At 37.8% G+C, this 19,189-nt stretch overlaps 1 protein-coding gene across 2 annotated transcripts in view; it reads right to left on the bottom strand.

Annotated features, from left to right (window-relative positions):
* LOC121429477 (gamma-tubulin complex component 3 homolog) overlaps positions 1–19,189 on the bottom strand; it is a 45,261-nt gene that overhangs the window by 8,961 nt on the left and 17,111 nt on the right. For both annotated transcript variants that reach the window (XM_041626498.1, XM_041626499.1), the window contains exons 6-22: positions 18,674–18,751; positions 17,787–17,982; positions 17,100–17,157; positions 16,186–16,373; positions 14,384–14,502; positions 10,673–10,798; positions 9,281–9,349; positions 8,725–8,857; positions 8,214–8,380; positions 7,198–7,308; positions 6,240–6,354; positions 5,350–5,477; positions 4,932–4,996; positions 3,466–3,601; positions 2,871–3,075; positions 1,004–1,092; positions 295–426 (exon numbers count right to left, since the gene is read on the bottom strand). In XM_041626498.1, coding sequence (XP_041482432.1) covers positions 295–426; positions 1,004–1,092; positions 2,871–3,075; positions 3,466–3,601; positions 4,932–4,996; positions 5,350–5,477; positions 6,240–6,354; positions 7,198–7,308; positions 8,214–8,380; positions 8,725–8,857; positions 9,281–9,349; positions 10,673–10,798; positions 14,384–14,502; positions 16,186–16,373; positions 17,100–17,157; positions 17,787–17,982; positions 18,674–18,751 — 2,115 coding nt within the window. The remainder of the gene's footprint in view (positions 1–294; positions 427–1,003; positions 1,093–2,870; positions 3,076–3,465; positions 3,602–4,931; positions 4,997–5,349; positions 5,478–6,239; positions 6,355–7,197; positions 7,309–8,213; positions 8,381–8,724; positions 8,858–9,280; positions 9,350–10,672; positions 10,799–14,383; positions 14,503–16,185; positions 16,374–17,099; positions 17,158–17,786; positions 17,983–18,673; positions 18,752–19,189) is intronic.

Here is a 19,189-nt window from a genome sequence, read left to right as displayed (position 1 = left end):
AATGAGCTACGATTGATCCAATTTGATCTCAAATATATGGAAATCCATCAATGTAATAATTTTTTTTTTCTTTGTGAAATTTGCTCATTGTCCTTTGTAAACAAAGAGAAGCATACTTAACTGTCAAGAAAACAGTGAATGTATGAATATACATCATTTCTAGAAAATATTTTGAACATGTATTTTAGATGTTGACGTTACTGGCTTTCCATAATTGCACTTGATTAAATCAATTGCAATTCTTTGTAAGATGGCCCCTGGATACTGCTCATTGCTACCCCATTACTCACTCACCCTTGATTCGTCATCAAGCAACGCTCTTCGGAGGATCGTATCTAGGAAGACTTCATGAGCTGCGATAATCTTATCAAGATCCTCAGCCTCTGTCACATCCTTCCACATCTCATCCCATGAACAAGCCATCACCTGGATAATCAGAATAAAATCAATTTGAGAGTTATCATTTATCATCATCATCATCATAATCATCATCATCATCATCGTCATCATCATCATCATAATTACCACCATCATCATCATCGTCATCATCATCATCATAATTATCATCATCATCATTATCATCTTCATTCACATCATCATCATCATCTCATATCTTCATCATGATCATGATCATCACCATCATCATCATCATCGCCATTACCATCATCATCATCGCCATCACCATCGTCATCATCACTATCACCATCATTCATCATTCATCATCATAATCATCATCATTATCATCTTCATCATCATTCATCATCATCATCATCATAATCATCATCATTATCATCATCATCATCATCATCAACATCATCATCATCATCATCATCACCATAATCATCACCATCCCCAACTAGGTATAAAGAATAATGAAATGCAAAAAAAAGAGTCTTTTGTGACATCATCGCTTCGGTACGTCTATTCCTTTCACAATCTAGAATCAATAAATGAATGTTAACTCTGCTCTCGGGTTATATGATGAGATGAATTGTCCTGTTACCTCAAAGTTAATATAGTACTGCATCTGATTCACGAAATGGATCATCTCAGTGGCGATCATGTGACATCTATGAAGGAGCGGCGATAGTTCTAAACAAAGAAAGAGGAAATTAATAAATAATACTACGCAACATTCATATAGCACTTAATACAATGTTATAATGATAATATAATATTAATAATATTCCGCAACATTTATATAGCGCATAGTACAAATGTTTTTAAGGGCTGCATACTATACACTGATTGAACGCTCGAGCATTCAAGGAATTTCTTCCTACCAGGTACCCATTTACTACCCCTGGGTGGAGAGTGACAAATGCAGATAAACGAATTGCCCAAGGAAGCAAGTGCTGTGATGGGATTCAAACCCCGGACCTTGTGGTTTAAAGTTTGAAGCCTTAAAGGAGAATGAAACCACTGGAACAAGATAGCTTGTGTGAAAACAGAAAAATCAAAGAAACAGATCAACAAAAGTTTGAGAAAAATCGGACAAATAATGAGAAAGTTATGAGCATTTGAATATTGCGATCACTATTGCTATGGAGATAGCAAATTGGCAATGCGACAAAGATATGTGATGTCACTGATGAACAACTCTCCCCATTACTTTAGTATATATTTCACTTGAATTGCCCCTTTTATCACATCTATCCATAGATCATGTGTTCTTTCTACATGAAAGCATGTAAAACATATTTTTTAAGAATACATAATGGATAAAGAGTTTGTATCATCGTAAGAAAAAGCAAAAAGAGACATTTTGAGGGTATTTTATAGTCCACCAAAGGGAAAGTTGTTCATCAGTGACATCACACATCCTTGTCGCATTGCCAATGGGAGGATCTCCATAGCATTAGTGATTGCAATATTCAAATGCTCATAACTTTCTCATTATTTGTCTGATTTTTCTCAAACTTTCTTTATTCTAATTCTTTGATTTTTCTGTTTCTACACAAGCCTATTTGTTCCAAAGGTTTCATTCCCCTTTCATCATTGAGCCACAACACCCCTACAATTCAAATTCTGAATTCAAATGGTTACCACTACCAGGCCTCAAACATTTTTCTTTCATTTTTCAGAGGCTACCTTTCACAACCTTACTTCCTAAATCTGCAACATTGGATAAGCTTTATCATGGCAATGAATGGGGATTTCCACGGCTCCTTTTTCAAAAATATCACAGGCTCTTTTGACCATCTTGTTTATGGTCAGAACAAAGTCCCAGACAATTTCCATTGGAAAACCATTAAAGATAAATTCCAGTTCTGGTAACGATCTCAAAATGACTTTTTACAGAATCTAATATAATGACCACCCAAGTGTCTGTTTGTATGAATAAGAAATATGTGGCAAAGGATTCTGGAAGAAATTGTGTTATTGTTGAGAAATAAGCAAAATAAGCGCGGATTCGGTCACTTCCGTCGGGTCTTTATTCCAGCAATAATAATACACTGTCCCACGTGTGCCTATCTGTGTTGGTGATCTTCAGTGTGAACCTTTTTCAGCGTAGATTTCAAGATTTCACAAAGTTCAGTTTATGTAACTGTACCAGATCTAGATCCTCGATGATATACTGACAATTAAGCCTGGTTTTACAGATTTTCTTATGAAATCAGTGTTTACAGCAACTACTGGTATTTCTCTTTAAACAAAAACAAAAAGTCGTAAAACAAAGAAATACATAAGAAAATAATTATGATATTGACAGTACAATCCTACAAAGAATCTATGAACAAAAAAAAATATTTTGTCGCAATCGCGCGATCGACAGCCGAGATCGTAAAGGGAAGGGGCTGAATCAGTGTCCCTCCCCCTTCCCAGTCTTCTTGAAATGTTGAAATCGCCTAGACTTTTTAGGTTTATACCTGGGATGGCTCTTAAAGCCTTAGCGTTGGTCATCTGTCCCTTCCAGACCTGAGCTAGGATGTACTCCATCCGCTTGGCCCTCCAGAGGAAGTTGAAGACCCGGAGGTACAAGATCTTACAGCTGTCGGTGAAGACGGTGTTGATGGGGCCATCCAGATGGTAGTCTAGGCTGAAGACGTCCCAGCCTGTGTCTCCTGGGGAGATCTATCAAACAACAACAAATAAAACAATTCAATGAATAATAACCTTGTTATTTATTATGCACCTAAGACATACAGTATTTTGCATTCTCCATTTGTTTGAACAAAAATCTTTGTGCAATTCCAACGGGGTGTTTCATAAAGCTGTTCGTAAGTTAAGAGCGACTTTAAGAACGACTGGCGAACCTTTCTTACGAGCTAAACCATCGCCGATGAACATTTTGTTGGATATCATTTACCAAGAGAAAGGATCACCAGTCGTTCTTAAAGTCGCTCTTAACTTAAGAACAGCTTTATGAAACAGCCCCAGGTTTCCTTCAGCTGAAATACTACTAATTTTAACTGACAATGCCTAGTATGCTCATGAAAATCAATAAAAGAAAGATTGACATACCTCCAGTAGCCTGACATCAAGCCGACTGAGTATATCCGAGTCGTCAAACTGAGCATTGGTCGCTCTGACAGCAGTCTCCAGTACGCCATTTAAATTGTGAAGATACAACATGTCCGCTGGCTTGGCAAGATCAGCCCTGGATACGTACAAATAATCCATCCAAACCTGACTTAAGCTTTGGTAAAATATCAGCAGTGTGACATTTACTTGAATATCACTGAACATTACAACATTGGAAAAGCTTTGAATGCATTTTTACAAATTGAAATTCACACATGTCTTTAAACATATCTAAACATATCCTTCTGTTTGGATTTCAATTTAAATCTAGTGCCCTCTCTCAGTAATATTTTTCATTTTCATCAAAAATTGCCATATGAGCATTTACTTTACACAGCTAGTAATGGGAAATTAGAAAGCTACTGACTAAATTATACAGTGTATCCTGAAATTTTGATCCAATTCCTTTCATGCCATAGGCATTCCATATAAACAAGACAACAATACACAGACAAACTATTTTGAATGGGTACCTGATGGAATTACAGTCTGATGTAAAATCACCAATTTTATCCAATAAAACACGTTATTAGTTAATATCCTTCACCCCACAGCTGCTTGGGACACATACAAGGATATGATCTAGTGATGAAATGAAATATTGAAATTCATTTTGAGGATTATCAAAACTAAGGATAGGCTTCAATAATTGAAAGATATTTATGCAGGGAGCGTAAGGTCGCAAACTGCCTTCTCCAGTGCGTCTCAAAAAAACACACAACTAAACTTAAAATGCAACTTATTAAAAGCAAATAATTCACATTTCAGTGGTTATGTATTTGGCATACTAGATGGAAATTATTCTTCTTTTAATTTTGACATTTTATATGGAAAATATATGATATTTTCAACAAGGTGTGTAGAAGGTGACATTTATTATTTTCATCATTTCAAAAGAAATTAGAATATCAGTAAGAGGGAGAGTACACTATGAATATGCAACGAAACAAGATTATTGTAGATATTGATGGAACAAGGGACATCAAGCTTATTTAAATCTTGTGTATAATAATGTTTGTATATATGCATTTGATTTATAAGGGAAAATAGAATAAAGAATATCTTAAAAAATATCTTTCAAATGGCACCAAAAACTTAGAAAGCTATTCGAGCTAGAGTGAGCACTGCCCCGCCACTGTAAGGGGTATGAAAATACGGAATTAGCCTTTAAGCTTTAGTTCAGTTTAAGAGAGGCGAGTCGTTTGGACCTTCCACAGTTAAGGGTGTTATGACAAATTACTGATCATTTGTAATTAGTTTCTGGTTTTTTGAGCGAATGTCATGAGATTCTTAATTAGAATTCAATGCATGAGTGAACAGGAATTGCAATTTAGGTGAAGCATTTCACCTTAAAAATAATCGTCTAAATTGAGTTTCAATCAGAGTTGTGTAATTACATGACTTACTCTAGAAGGTCCATCAAGTGTTTGATGAAGTCACCTTGACCAAGCAGGAGGTATCTCCTCATTGCCTGCAAAACAACAGTTAATATGCAATGAAAGCCAAGAGCGAAGGCTTCATGAAAACCGTGATGAAATATATTACAACAAAATGATGTAAATAAAAAGAAATTATTAAAATTCATATACTTGGTGAGGAGAAAAAAAATAAAGTAATTATGGCTAAAAAAAGTGCAAGTGGGTGAGTGCAGGTGATATATCTATGTATACATAAATAAGATTTTTCAACAAAGCTTTACAAAAAGCAGATGGTTTAATATCATGTGTCAAGGGTAATGAAGGCATTCCAATATTCCTGGGCCATAGTGACGTGTGTAGGACCCAATTGGACTTAGAACCAGATGACAAAGGCCTAGGAACTAACCTTGAGGTGTTCTAGGAATTTGAACTGAGTCTGTAGGATGTACAGAAGTCTCTTGCTAGTATCTCTGTATTCAATATCAATGACTTGTTGAAACGAGCCATCCATATCTTGTTGTAGCAGCATCTCGGCTTGAAATAAAAAAGAGCGAAGGAAATCTTTAAAAATCATTGGTTCATAATGGAGTATACATGTTGGGGACGAAATCAAAGGCCTATATTACCAACCCAGGTTTAATTTAAAATCTGGTCAGTGTTTCATCAACAATTTTGTCCGACAAGTTGTCAGATCTCATATCTTTCCTAAATTTTGATTGGCTGAGAAGCACCTTTACTATGGTAATTATCAGATAAAACTGGACTTGTTGGATAAAACATCTGACAAGGCCTTTCATGTTTAAAGTGGTGGTTTAACTCTGGATAACCAATTGTGACACAAATCTCTGACAGTGCTGGCTCGTTTTACCGGCTCATTTCTCCCTCAAACAATCCATTGCTGTCATAGAAAAACTAAAATGGTTTTATGTACCATACAATTAAAAAAAAAGCATAGCAAAGATGAGAAATATACGATGGTACACAAAACAGTGACATTTTCGACTCCCAATAATTTTAGCACAGAGTTAGACCATGGATTCAGTTACTTCAGAATACAGGCCAAAGAAGTCATTAAGTAGTTGGCACCACAAGGGGCTACCTGACTGGGCATACATGTATCAACGAATGTAGATGTAGATGTCATCAGGGACTTCCCCTTAAAAAACTTACTGTTGGTAGCTATTGGTTTGTGATGTTGATGTCATCAGGGACTTCCCCTTTAAAAAACTTACTGTTCTGGTAGCTATTGGTTTGTGATGTTGATGTCATCAGGGACTTCCCCTTTAAAAAACTTACTGTTCTGGTAGCTATTGGTTTGTGATGTTGATGTCATCAGGGACTTCCCCTTGATGAGGGTGTGATCCTTGCAGACTTGACGTAAGAAGTTAATGGCTTTCCCGATTGAGAGGATCTAGATCAAATGAATAAGTGTTTGGTACTGCAAAATCAGAAAATAGCATTATAAATGACATACTGAACTTTTTCGACGTGCTCTCATCAGAGTAAAATCGCTTGAATGAACAGAACGCTAGAATGAAACAATAATAGAACCGAAAAAGACAATGGACACTGAACGACGAGCTGGGATTGGGTGTTAGTTTGGCTGGATGTCTCCTTGACAACCAATTACAGCTCGACGAACAAGCTTCAGTGTGTTCAGTTTTAATGCAACAGCTAATACAAGAATGTTGCACATCTTAAAGGACAACTCCACCAAAACAAATGTTTGTTTGAATAAAAAGGCATAAAACTAAAAGTATATATTTGAACCTGACATATCTAAAAAAAATCTTCAGTGATTTGTGAAGTGCTAGGATTTTTTTTGTGACTCTCACTACAGTAGGATTCAGATCATTGTGGAGCGCAATTGCCAACAAATAAAACTGCAGCTTGGATATTGTACAAATGATGTGAGTGCATCGGTAGGATTTGTGAGCATTTGAGGTAACTATGAAACAGCTGAGTGGGTTTAGACTAGTTTCCATAGTTACCGCATGCCCTCTAGTCCTACTGATGCACAATCAATCCCGTGCATCATTTGTTTTATAGAATAGCAGAATTTTTTGCGAAAAATACATGTTTCACAACCATGCATAAGTAACTAGTTTCCATAGTTACCACATGCTCTCTAGTCCTACAGATGCACAAACAAACCTGTGCATCATTTGTTTTATTTTATTTTGTTTGTCTTATTTAATTACTTATGCATGGTACCCAAAGCTTTTGGAGTACCCTTGGAGAAGGATGGACCTACCTTTCTTGCTTGCTCCATGGTGATAAATGATGGAATCATTGACTTCCGTAAAGAATACTTGTCATGCCAGAGCTTCTCGTCCTTGACACTAGGGTCTGCGCCAACGAAAAACTGTCAAAAATACCCAAAAAAATTACATAAATTAATGACATAATCAGAAAACTATAAAATTAATCCCTCAAAATTATATCGATTACATATTCAGAAAACTAAAATAAATACCCAAAATTATATTAAACATTGACATATTCAGTAAACTAAAATGAAAGAAATATCCTCAAAATTTATATTAAACTCTCTAAAATATTCAGAAGGCTGACATAAATATCAGATCATTCAGAAACCTGTTTTTAAAAACATACAGCCAAATTATTGGGATTATCAACAGGATTCGGGTCACAATTTTCTTTTTCAATATCTACTGTTAAAAGGATTCTTGACTGCACACTGTCAAAATTTATAGCTATGCCACTGCCATGTCTGATAAATCTTGCATACTCAAATCCGATTTTGAGAAAACCATTAAAATAATCTAATCACGTTGTTAAGCTATATGCTGATATTATATCATAGCAAAAACAAGCAATACCCCATTGTGGCCCAGTGGATTAGTCTTTAGACTTTGAGACAGATGGTCGTGGGTTCGAATCCCAGCCATGGTGTTATTTCCTCCAGCAAGAAATTTATCTACATTGTGCTGCACCTTGACCCAGGTGAGGTAAATGGGCACCTGGCAGGAATTTATTCCTTGAAATGCTGTAAAAGGCTGTGGGGCTAAAGCCAGGGTAATAATATCCAATGAAGCGCATAGGAACGCATTTGGCAGTTATATGCGCTATATAAGCATGTTGGTATTATATTTAACCAAAGACCATTGTCATTCCTATATGCTTGCATACATACATTGTAATTTAAGTTTGTAGCCAGTCCTTAAAACCGGTTTATTAAATTACCACAAAATTATAAATTTGAAGATGTATAACCTCTGTGATCTTTGACCTTAATGATATACCTACTTCATTGTATTTATCCTCTAACTGGCCATCAAAGATCCACCTATCTAGCATAGTCCGGATTGGGAAAGCGACAAGCCGTAGAATGTGTTTTATAAGGAGTCTGGTCGAAGGGTCACCGTGTAGGGTGTAGGAATGGATAGCAGATGCCAACGCTCCTCCTTTTTTATCTAAGAAAGTAAATGGCAAAAGAGAAGACGGAAAGGGGGCGTATATGGTCATTGAGCTTTGAGAGAAGTTTTAATCTATTCACTATAGAATTATTTAACCCCCATAGGCTTTGTACAGGAATACTTTGTGAAGTGATGGGTGAAGTTTTAACCCTAAAATGACCGAGGGGGGGGTCAGGGATGGAATCACCATCATCATCATCATCATATTAACATCATCATCACCATCACAATCACTGTCATTACCACCACAAACACTGTCATCATCACCAACATCATCACCATCATCACCATCATCATCATCATTATCATCATCATCATCATCAAATCCTTCCCTTACTCACCTGTACAACCATCCACTAATATGGCTAGTTGTTTCATCCGATGTATAGGATCAAATGTCCAAACGTTCAGACGAAACAAGGAAAGGTTGCTTGGTGAACCCTCATCTAAACCAACATCTTGTTCTTGAAGTTGCTATAAAGATCAACCAAGAAACACAATAACTGAATGTTCCATTTTCATGCAATATAAATGTTTCTAGGTTGAGACAAGGTACACCAAAGCAGAAATAAGTTTAAAAATCAATGATCCTACAACATAACTTATTCTTGGAGTATTCATTGGCATATAATGCAGCTTTTGTGGGAGCAGGGAGGGTTCACTGAGAAGTGATCAAAAAGGCTGATACGTTGGTATCCATTCACGTTCAAATTCTATGAACAGCACAGCAACCAGTAGGTTATGTGCTTGTAAGAGACAACCTTTTTCCTGGCTTCTGATAATCCAGGAGTCTTGATTTTCAAGCTATTTGACTGTTTACCCTTATAAACAAAAAGGGTATTCCTCCTAGGCCTCATTGAAATGGGCATTTCTTCAAATTAAATTGACAATACTGACCTGTGCTTCAAGGACAGCTAGCAGTCTATAATATTCAGTAAGCTCCTGCTGTAATGCTGCACATAGGCTCTGAAGAAAAATGAAAAAGATAGTAATGAATAGAATAGCATTTCATAGCATTCCTTCTGCAGCTCAACCAGATGGAGTTTCACTTCCACAATGCATTCAAGAACACATCAAATTTATTGAAAATTACAATGAACAGCTGGGAGGTTTTTGTCAAAAAATGGTAATCCGGAACAGCGATTTCATCTTAAAGTGACCTTACATTGCCAAATCATGGGAAATTGAATCAATCCGAAATTTGCAAAAGACCAACTGACTTGCATAATATAATCCGTCCGTCATGAGAGCCTGTCGGACTAATGCGATAAAAGTTTGGACAGCATGAATTAACTCTTGATTGTATTTACTTCGGGTTGCCGCAGTTCTAGTTTCCAACAATCCTAATTCCTACACTCTTAGCAGGTCTCTTGATTGCTAAACAAAAATAAATATCCTCTTTGAAGTTACATGTTTCTATGTGAAAATACACATTTTACTTCTGGTTGGTAAGTCTACTACATGTAACTATTGCTCTCCTGTATTAGAACTCCCAGACATGCTAGTGTCTACTACATAACACCCCAAGGTATACATCCGAGTGAAAGACTTTAATCCCTTCTCCGTTCTGAGATTGGCCTTGGTTTCCCCATGATTTGTTTCAGAGCTGACAAAATATTGAAAAACATTTCTTGAATGTTTGCATGTATTGCCCAGGTGTTTCTCAAGTACAATCTAGCCTTTCCCTGTACCTCCCAGTCCCTGTCCATCTCAAGTACATGTACTTCCAACAGTCACCCAGTTTTTTTCCCTGTACTTCCTACATGTACCTGGGCAGGAAACACCTAATTTTCCTTGGAACTTGCCAACCCCTGCTTGGTTTTCCATTTCTAATGGAATTATCCTGAAGGTTATGACTACTTGTGTTTCGAAGAATTTTTACTTAGAGAGAGGAGCGTTGTTGGCAGAGTCGGTAACGCGTCTGCCCGTCGAACCAAAGATCGTGGTTTGAGTCCACCCCAGGCGGATGACTGAAGGCAGTGTGTTGTGTGTAAACGTCTCTCCCATGTTTCATAGATGCAGGCCATGTTATAATGGAAAACACTCTGTCCTTCGGATAGATAGTTAAATGGAGGCCCCATGTAGAGGACAGTCACCACCTTTGCACGTTAAAAACCCACTGCACTATTTGTATAAGATTAGGGGGAAACCCTGGTGTAGTGGTCCACCTGCATTCCCCCCAATCAGTTATATCGGGAAGAGAGACCCGCGGGTCATAGTGATTCAGTTCGCTTTTCACCTTCCAGGCACAGGTGACGCCAAACAAATAATAAATAAAGAAGAACCAACCTGACCGACCAGTCCAAATGCTTTGTCCTGGTTCCTTGCATCGATGTATCTTCGAACCTTCAGGTACAGCCATCCCAACTCCGACAGCTTGTGCACGAGGTCTCGACAGGATCTAGGAACTCCCAACTGTTTATTCGTAGAAAAAAGAGAGAATTAGAAGAGCTAACCTGACCAACACATCCAAATGCTATGTCCTGGGCTCCATAACACAAAGGTTTGCGATGAACTGCAAATATGAAAGAAGCGCACTAATTGGTTCCTGGTCAGAATTTTAAACCAAATGCACGTGTAACGTTTATATTGATTGGTCAATTCATTTCTAGCGATTGATTGCTAATCTTTGTGTTACTTGCATCGATGCACCTTCAAACCTTCAAGTACAGCTCAGGTAAAATGCAAAACAGATCGTTTTAGAAAAAGTGCAATACCATTTTACATTGATTTACTTAATTCTGAATACATTTTTATTTCATAACCTTGAAATCAACTCAAGTTTTTGCCATTGTTTAGTCTTCATTTCAATCCTTTTTGAATTTTTAATTGTCTGATATCCATCACTTTTGGTATTGTATTTACATAGTTTCTTCCATTCTATTTCATTATATTTAATGAATTTTTATGCACACTTGCTCTTTAAAAATTATTTATTATCTACATGTGAACATTTTATTGGAAACATGCTAATTTCAGCCTTTTGACTGTGTAACATGTATTGTTTTTATACGAAATAAACCATGATTGAATTCAATTGAAAGAGTCTCTTTTACTACTTCAAATTCAAGAACGTGGATTGGCTTTGACCTAAGCCAGCGCCTCTCAACTTTTTTTTACTCGAGGACCACTTTGACTCTCAGATTTTTTTGGAGGCCCACCTACCCAAGTTTTAAGAAAACATCCATTTGGATGAAAAAATGTTTCGTCAAGTTCTAACACAAAGCTCTGACCACATTTTGAGACCCAACAGTTTGAGAACTAATCTACATTCGCAAATGTCCGGTAAATGGAACTACATACGAACGCACATGTGGTTCAAATTAAAGTTAGATCGAACGATCATAGCTAGTGTGCATGCTTTGCGACATGCATGATACCTAAGAGTGCAATAGTTGTTTTTTTTTGACCCATTATATTCCGCCAGGTGAAATATACTCTATTTTTTCTTTAGCTATTTTTTTCTCCCTCTGGGGTTCTTGCGGCCCACCTGAGAGAGCGTTTGAGAAGCGCTGGCATAAGCCATCTCGGGTTCCATGGCCCGTAATCTGAAGTCGGGTTTAACTTAGACCATGGTCTAAGTCTGTGCTAAAATTATGGGAAGCCAAAATTTCAAAATGTTGTTTTCAGTGAAAGCTTCTAATGTTTACTATGCTCTTACTAATTCTTTAATGGTGAAGACAACTGTCATACATATCCTTCCTCTGCAGTAAATAATGTTTTGGGAGTCAAATGAGCTGATACAAAGAACCTATATTGTTAGAGGTTTATTTAACAAATGGCTTTCCATAATAAAACCACAACTTAAAATCAGAGTTAGAATACGGGCCCATGAATATACAGAGATGCTAACTGATAGCTCAAAAAAATCCTGAAAACCCAGGCCGGGGGTCCAGGGGCCCGCCCAGGGCCCCTGGCGGGGTCAAGGGCGAAGCCCCCTGAAGCTGGAACGTTTTCTTATTCTTTAGAGGGCTGAAATCATTAATCTACAGTAGTACATAACAAATAATTAATGACATAATAAACTTCATCATAGGCAAGAAAGGTGCTCAAAAAAAAAAAATCATGTAACCCGTACTCATTACGGTACGGGTTAACCTGCTGCGGGTTAACCCGTACTCATTACGGTACGGGTTAACCTGCTGCGGGTTAATATGCTGCGGCCAATGGGTGCGACTCGGGACGGGTGTATGTAGCAGCTGGGGTGCCCTTTTTCACTCACTGTACTCATCAACAAGACAATCCTATACTATTGAAAATCCATAAATCACAATTTCTATCAAAATGATGGATAGTTCACACATATGAATTGATGAATACGCACCAGAGAACACATATTTCATGGTAGCAAATAGGTTTTCAGCTGAAATCCCGCGGCAGACAACCAATCACTCACGCAGCAGCAGGCGATTGCAGCCACATCGGGCCGTGCTTCGAGCGGTTCTACCGGGCGATCGCCCGACTGGGATAGCGCTGACACCCGTATCCCTGCAGGGTATAGGGCGGCGTTTGCAACTGCTAAAATGTATTGCTCGCGCGTACCGTGCAAGTACAGTACCAGCTAAACTTCATGCTGCGCACAACGCTAATAATTTTCCGTCTGCGCAAATTGGCCATCCAAAATTGAAATTGCGCTCTCCGTAGCGAACTCCGTGACAAGATTTGGAGGGGAAATTTTTACGGATTTCACTTTGACAATCAATTTTTTTTTCCGGAATATTTTTCAGCAAAGGAAAAAATCCGGAAAATTAGCAACTCTGAATATAGAAGTGCTTCCAGACCTCTCTAGCAAGCATGCGAGTCTTCATTACACTAATGCTATAAAGACTCTTGTCTTTCTTTAGAACACTGATGCAAGTGGCCCGACATCTCCCTCTTCTTGTTGCGCCCTGTTTAGGCTCCCGGACGGAGAATGAGGGGACTTGCAGAGATAGTTTCAGCATGCCAGAAAAAGTCTATCATCCCACAAACTCTATATTATTGTGGCGACCATCATTCTCCAGGGTAACCCCCCATCCATTCTACTGGGAAAAAATTTACTAATCGATTGTTCTACAAATGCAAATGGAACCGTCGTAGCCATAGGAAAAGCGGCCAGTAGTCTCGCTCTGCCATGCAGGTGGAACAAAGATAAACTTTTCTCCTTTTTTTTTTTAACTTTTGATTCTTAAGGAAATAGTGAGCATGTATAAAAGTAAAATGGCCAGAGGGGAAATGGAAATAATTGTCAAGAGAAAGGCAATGATAGTACATTGTAGCCCTGAAATAAGCAAAAAGAGTCTATACTTCAGGGTAGTCCCAAGACCCTCTAACAAGAAGCCATTTATTTCTCTTTTCCCTATATAATACAATACACAGGATTATGGTCAAATGTGATGTGGTTATCTATAAAATGATGTTGGTTTACTTTGAAAACTGAAAGAAAATAATGACAAAAAGAGCTATGAAACAAATCAGAGCATTTTACAATGCGTAGTTTATACAAATAGGCCCATATTCTGAAGTCGGGCTTAACTTAAACTCAGGTTTAAAGTTGTGGTTTAAGCATGGGAAGCCAAAAGTATCAATTTTTTTCAAAATTAAGTTGTGTGTTTCTTATGTTTACTGTGCTCTTTCCTGATTCATCGATGGTGAAAACAATAATCTATTTATATTTCCTAGACAATTATGAATGATTTGAGAGCCAAATGAGCTGAAAAATGATAAATATACCGTTAGTGATTTATGTAATGATTGGCTATCCATACTTAAACCACAACCTTACATCTGAGTTTAAGTTAAACACGACTTCAGAATACGGGCCATAATGTCTAAGAATGTGAACATAAATGGATCAATGAAATTCAATAGCCATGTTTTCATCTGGAGAGCCACCCATTGTTGACAGAATTATGATTGGTCACAGAAGGTGAGGGGGGTGAAGGAGATCCACCTCCCTCCCCCTCCCCTTGGCATTTTTCTTAACTCATCTGTATTGCTAGAAGTAGGTGTGAAAGTTACCTCTGATGATATCCTAAACGCATCAGCCGTTGCATCATACTTGATCATCTTTCCATCAATACCCTGAAAGACATAGATCAGATCATGAACCAACGTCTTCTCAGCTACTTCAAAGGAATCTAGCCAGATGAAAAAAAGACCATACACATCAACTATAATTGTACAAATAATGCACATTTATGATGTATCAGGGAAAAATTACTCGGAGGATCGGGTGATTTAGCCCCCGGAATGCTCAAGAGACCAGGAAACACTGAAAAAAAAAAAGAAGCCAAGGGGCCCGTTGCAGAAAGAGTTGCAATCAAACGCAACTCTAAAAATCATGCGCAAGTCCCGAATGCGCGCTGTTGATTGGTTGAAAATCAAGTTGCGCATGATTTTTAGAGTTGCGATCGATTGCAACTCTTTCTGCAACGGGCCCCTGGAAAATTTACATTACTTGCAAATGTTAAAGTTTATCCAATGTTGCAGATTTAGGAAGTAAGTTGTGGACAGTAGGCCTCGAAAATAAAATATCCATCTTTTTGCCTGTGATGTACTGTGGTGATGCAACAGGCTCAATACACTCAAAGGCCTGTATTCTGAAATCGGGTTGAACTTAAACTCAGGTTGAAAGTTGTGGTTAAAGTATGGATAGCCAATTGTTACATAAATCACTAACAGTAGAGATATCATATTTCAGCTCATTTGGTTCTCAAATCATTTATAATTATCTAGGAAGTATAAATAGATGGTTGTCCTCACCATCGACGAATCAGGAAAGAGCACAGTAAACATAACAAACATACAACCTAATAAAAATTTTGACACTATTGGCTTCCCATAATTTTAGCACAGAGTTAGACCATGGTCTAAGTTAAACCCGACTTCAGGATACGGGCCAATTTGTTTTAAGTTTCAGTTGGAAATTATCACGAAATGAAGAATATTTCCTTCTTTCTTGATTCTGAGAGATCCAATGATGTCACACTCAATCAACAAACATGAAATTCTACATTTGGGACTACAAAAATGCCATTGGTGATGGACACCAGCTGTAACTTGGTGGAGACCCAAAATAGCGTCAAATCCCCATGATGCCGAAATGTATTATTCTAATAACCTGTTAAAGGGGAATCCAGCCTTGGTCATAAAAGTTGTGTTGGGAAGGAGAAAAATAAATTAAACAAAATGGTGAAAGTTTGAAAGAAATCGGACAAGCAATAAGGAAGTTAGCGGCTGTTTTAAAATTGAGATCACTAATTCTATGTAGATTTCAAATTGGCAACTGAGTAAGTAAATTATGACAAGGGGCAAGGACAACTTTCCCATAGGCCATGTACTTTATTATCAGGGATTTGTGGTTTTCTCCTAAGTACCCATTCCCCTGGGGCAGTAATCTAAATATAACCCAGGGAGTATATTGTTTTATGTCCTCGTTTTATGTCCTCGTGAAAGAAAAATATAATTTGAAATAAAACTTTTGGGAAAAATGACATTTTAGCCATAATGTGTATTGGAGTACATGGAAGAGTAGTCCTTGCCTTACATCACTATCACATCCCGTATGCGGCCAATTTGAAGTCTTCATGGGTAAAGTGATTACCAATATTTACAACTTTTAGAAATTCATAATTTTCTTGTTGTTTGTCCGATATTGTTCAAACTTCCACCAATCAACTTGTCTGATTTTTCTTTTCCTTATAAAAACAGGTTTTTATTTGGGTTGGGTTCCCCTTTAACTGCTGAATTATGTTTTTCACAAAGGATTCCTACAGGGGACACCCTTTTAAATTAGCTATAAATGAGTAAAAGCAGCTCACCGTTTTCACCCTGGTCCTGACTGGTCCGATCTCTTTCAAGCATGCCTGGCCTAGCACCTGTATGAGTTCTCTTGAAGTCACTGTCTGCTTGTGTTGTGCTGTCTCCAATGAGCATGCGAGCAAGCCTTCCTCCAACAGAATGTGGTCCTAGAGTGTTGCCTTGGGGTACACCGGGGGTCATCATAGCCCTTTGGAGGTGAATTCAGATTGCAAATAGACCAGAGGGCCGTTTCATAAAGCTGTTCGTAAGATAAGAGCGACTTTAAGAACGACTGGTGATCCTTTCTTACGCACTTAACCATCGCCAATGTATATACCATTTACCACAAGAAAGGATCACCAGTCGTTCTTAAAGTCGCTCTTAACTTACGAACAGCTTTATGAAACACCCACCAGAGTACGATGGTAGGGATGTTTGCGTGATAATGCAAATTATCAAGTAGGTCAGGTGTGCTTTCTTCATGGTAGGACATGCAATAGAGTTATATGAAATACACAATGGACAAAAGCTTTGTACAATCATTAGAATGAGAGAAAATAAACGTTTTTTGGTACATTTTCAGTGCACTAAGAGTTTTACTTCTGTGACATCACAAATCTTGTACACAATGCCAATGGGCGGATCTCTACAGCATTATTGATCGCAATATCCAAATACTCATAACTTTATTATCATTTGTTCAATTTTTTCAAGCTCTCGTTGCTTTGTTTCTCTGACTTTTCTGTTTACACACAAGCTTGTTCCAATGGTATCATTCACATTTAAGATGGGTACATGACACAAAATATAATTATTATTATTACCCTTCTCCAGTCTAAATGCTAAGTGCCAATCTAGAAGGCAGACGGTATAGCAGTGTTGTGATGAATATGGTTACATGAATGAAAAACGAAGTAAAGCTATCAAGTCTTACCCTGGAGCAAAGGAATGAGGTGTTGGGCTGGGTCCACTTATACTGCTGATACCGCTACCTGCAATAATACAAGGTGATATATGGTGCATTAGGATATCACTAAACATAAACTAATGTCAAGCTTGATTTCTAAAGAAGCAGTATGGAAGATAATATACTGTGTATTGCTTAAAGATAAATGAAAGTAGTTGCAGTAAACGCTAATTCGATGTGAAAGTCTGTAACATCAAGATGAATTGTCACCATAACATCCAAGATCTAGATCTGGTACAGCAATACAACTCTCCCATTACTTTAGTATATATTTCATTTAAATTGCTTCTTCCATCACATCTATCAGTAGATCATACATTCTTTCTATAGGAGGGCGTGTAATACAGATTTTTTAAGAATACATCATGGATAAAGAGTTTGCATCACAATAGCAAAAGCAAAAAAGAGACATTTTGAGGGTATTTTGTAGTCCATCAAAGGGAAAGTTGTTCACATGTGACATCACACATCCTTTTCGCATTGCCAATGGGATGATTTCCATAGCATTAGTGATTGTAATATTCAAATGCACATAACTTTCTCATTATTTGTCTGATTTTTCTCAGATTTTCTTTGTTCTTATTCTTTGATTTTTCTGTTTCGACACAAGCCTACTTGTTTCAAAGTTTTCATTCCTCTTTTACTCATACTCACCAATGCCACTACTGAGATGGGAAGACTTCGAAGAGAGTGTACTGGAACTTGGTTCCCGTTGGAGAGGAGTTTGAGACGGAAGTATTGAGGAGCCGTGATGCGCCACACCGCGTGGGTCATCCCGGGTTGCATAAGGGGTAGAGGTAGCAAGCTTTGGTAACCCTCTACCGAATATCGTAGCTGCTGTCTTAGAACCCTTCAAGTTAAAACAAGTTTGAGAATAAATTGAACTGAATTTAAATCAACAATAACACAGACAAGTACTTGATTGAGTGTAGAAGACATTTAGTGAGCTTAAAAAAAGAAGAGAAAAACAAGGTTGGAAGTTTGGGATTCACTCAAGCATATGTACTCTTTGTGCAATCGCAGTGAAACTTTCACATTCCAGAAAAACTGGAGTTTAAAAAACCTGGATCTCATCTAAATTTAACACCTTCCAGTTGGACAGTATGAAGAAAAACAATGGATCTGTAAATAATATAAAATTTAGTTTTTACTTTATGGAGACTGAATTATTGTTAAGATATTCACAGAGAACCTTCCCTGGTGACATATCGTTAGTTTGGGGTGGTTAGTCGTATATTTAGGTCCTCATGTCTTGCCCCCCCCCCATTCTCTCAACACTGCCCCTGTAAATAAATAGGTGATTTCAAATTCATGTTGACCTCTTGGTCAACTTTTACAAGAACATAACACCTAAATTAAAATGAAGTTGGTCCTGAAAAGTCACTCGCCAGGTGTCGAGCCGTTAATATTGTGATCTTCATCATTTTTGTAATTTCAGAATAGGTTTTGGAGCTTGGAAATACAGTCCAAATTGTGCTTTCAACAACACTGAACTTGAAATCAACCATTTAACACATATGATCACAGATTCATGTACATACCAGTTGTTTTCCGCCTTGTTTCTCCTCGCTGAGTGTGAACAACAGGTATAGAATGGCCCATCTGTTCTTCAGTACACCCTAGAAGTACAACAAAGGATTCAAGAGTCAATCAATTTATACTAAGATTCTGATAACTGACTGGTCAAAACTACATCATGTGACACAGTGCAATCCCGTCTATCATCATCACAGGGTTTGACTTGCTTTCAATTTCTTCTATCAGACCTTATAATAGAGCTTGTAACCTTAGGGGCGGGGCCCAAGAGTTATGTCGCAATGTGCACAGCTAGCTGGCTGCTGCTGCTCGTTAGCATACACATGGCCACTGGCGCACTAGCCACGCCTGTACCAGTTGACCAGCAGCAGTAAAGCTCCTTCGAGAAATACAGTTAGAAAAGAAACCAGTATACCTCGAGAGTTTGTGTAACAATGAGGTATATAATATGAATACGGACTGCTCTGTGTTTGGATGATGGTGGAAATCATCACTTCAACTGTACCCATCATACCAGCCCT

Source organism: Lytechinus variegatus, chromosome 16 (genome assembly GCF_018143015.1).
Source record: "Lytechinus variegatus isolate NC3 chromosome 16, Lvar_3.0, whole genome shotgun sequence".
Classification (NCBI taxonomy): domain Eukaryota; kingdom Metazoa; phylum Echinodermata; class Echinoidea; order Temnopleuroida; family Toxopneustidae; genus Lytechinus; species Lytechinus variegatus.
The sequence above is the reverse complement of the archived record's forward strand: the minus strand, read 5'-3'. Positions and strand labels throughout refer to the sequence as shown.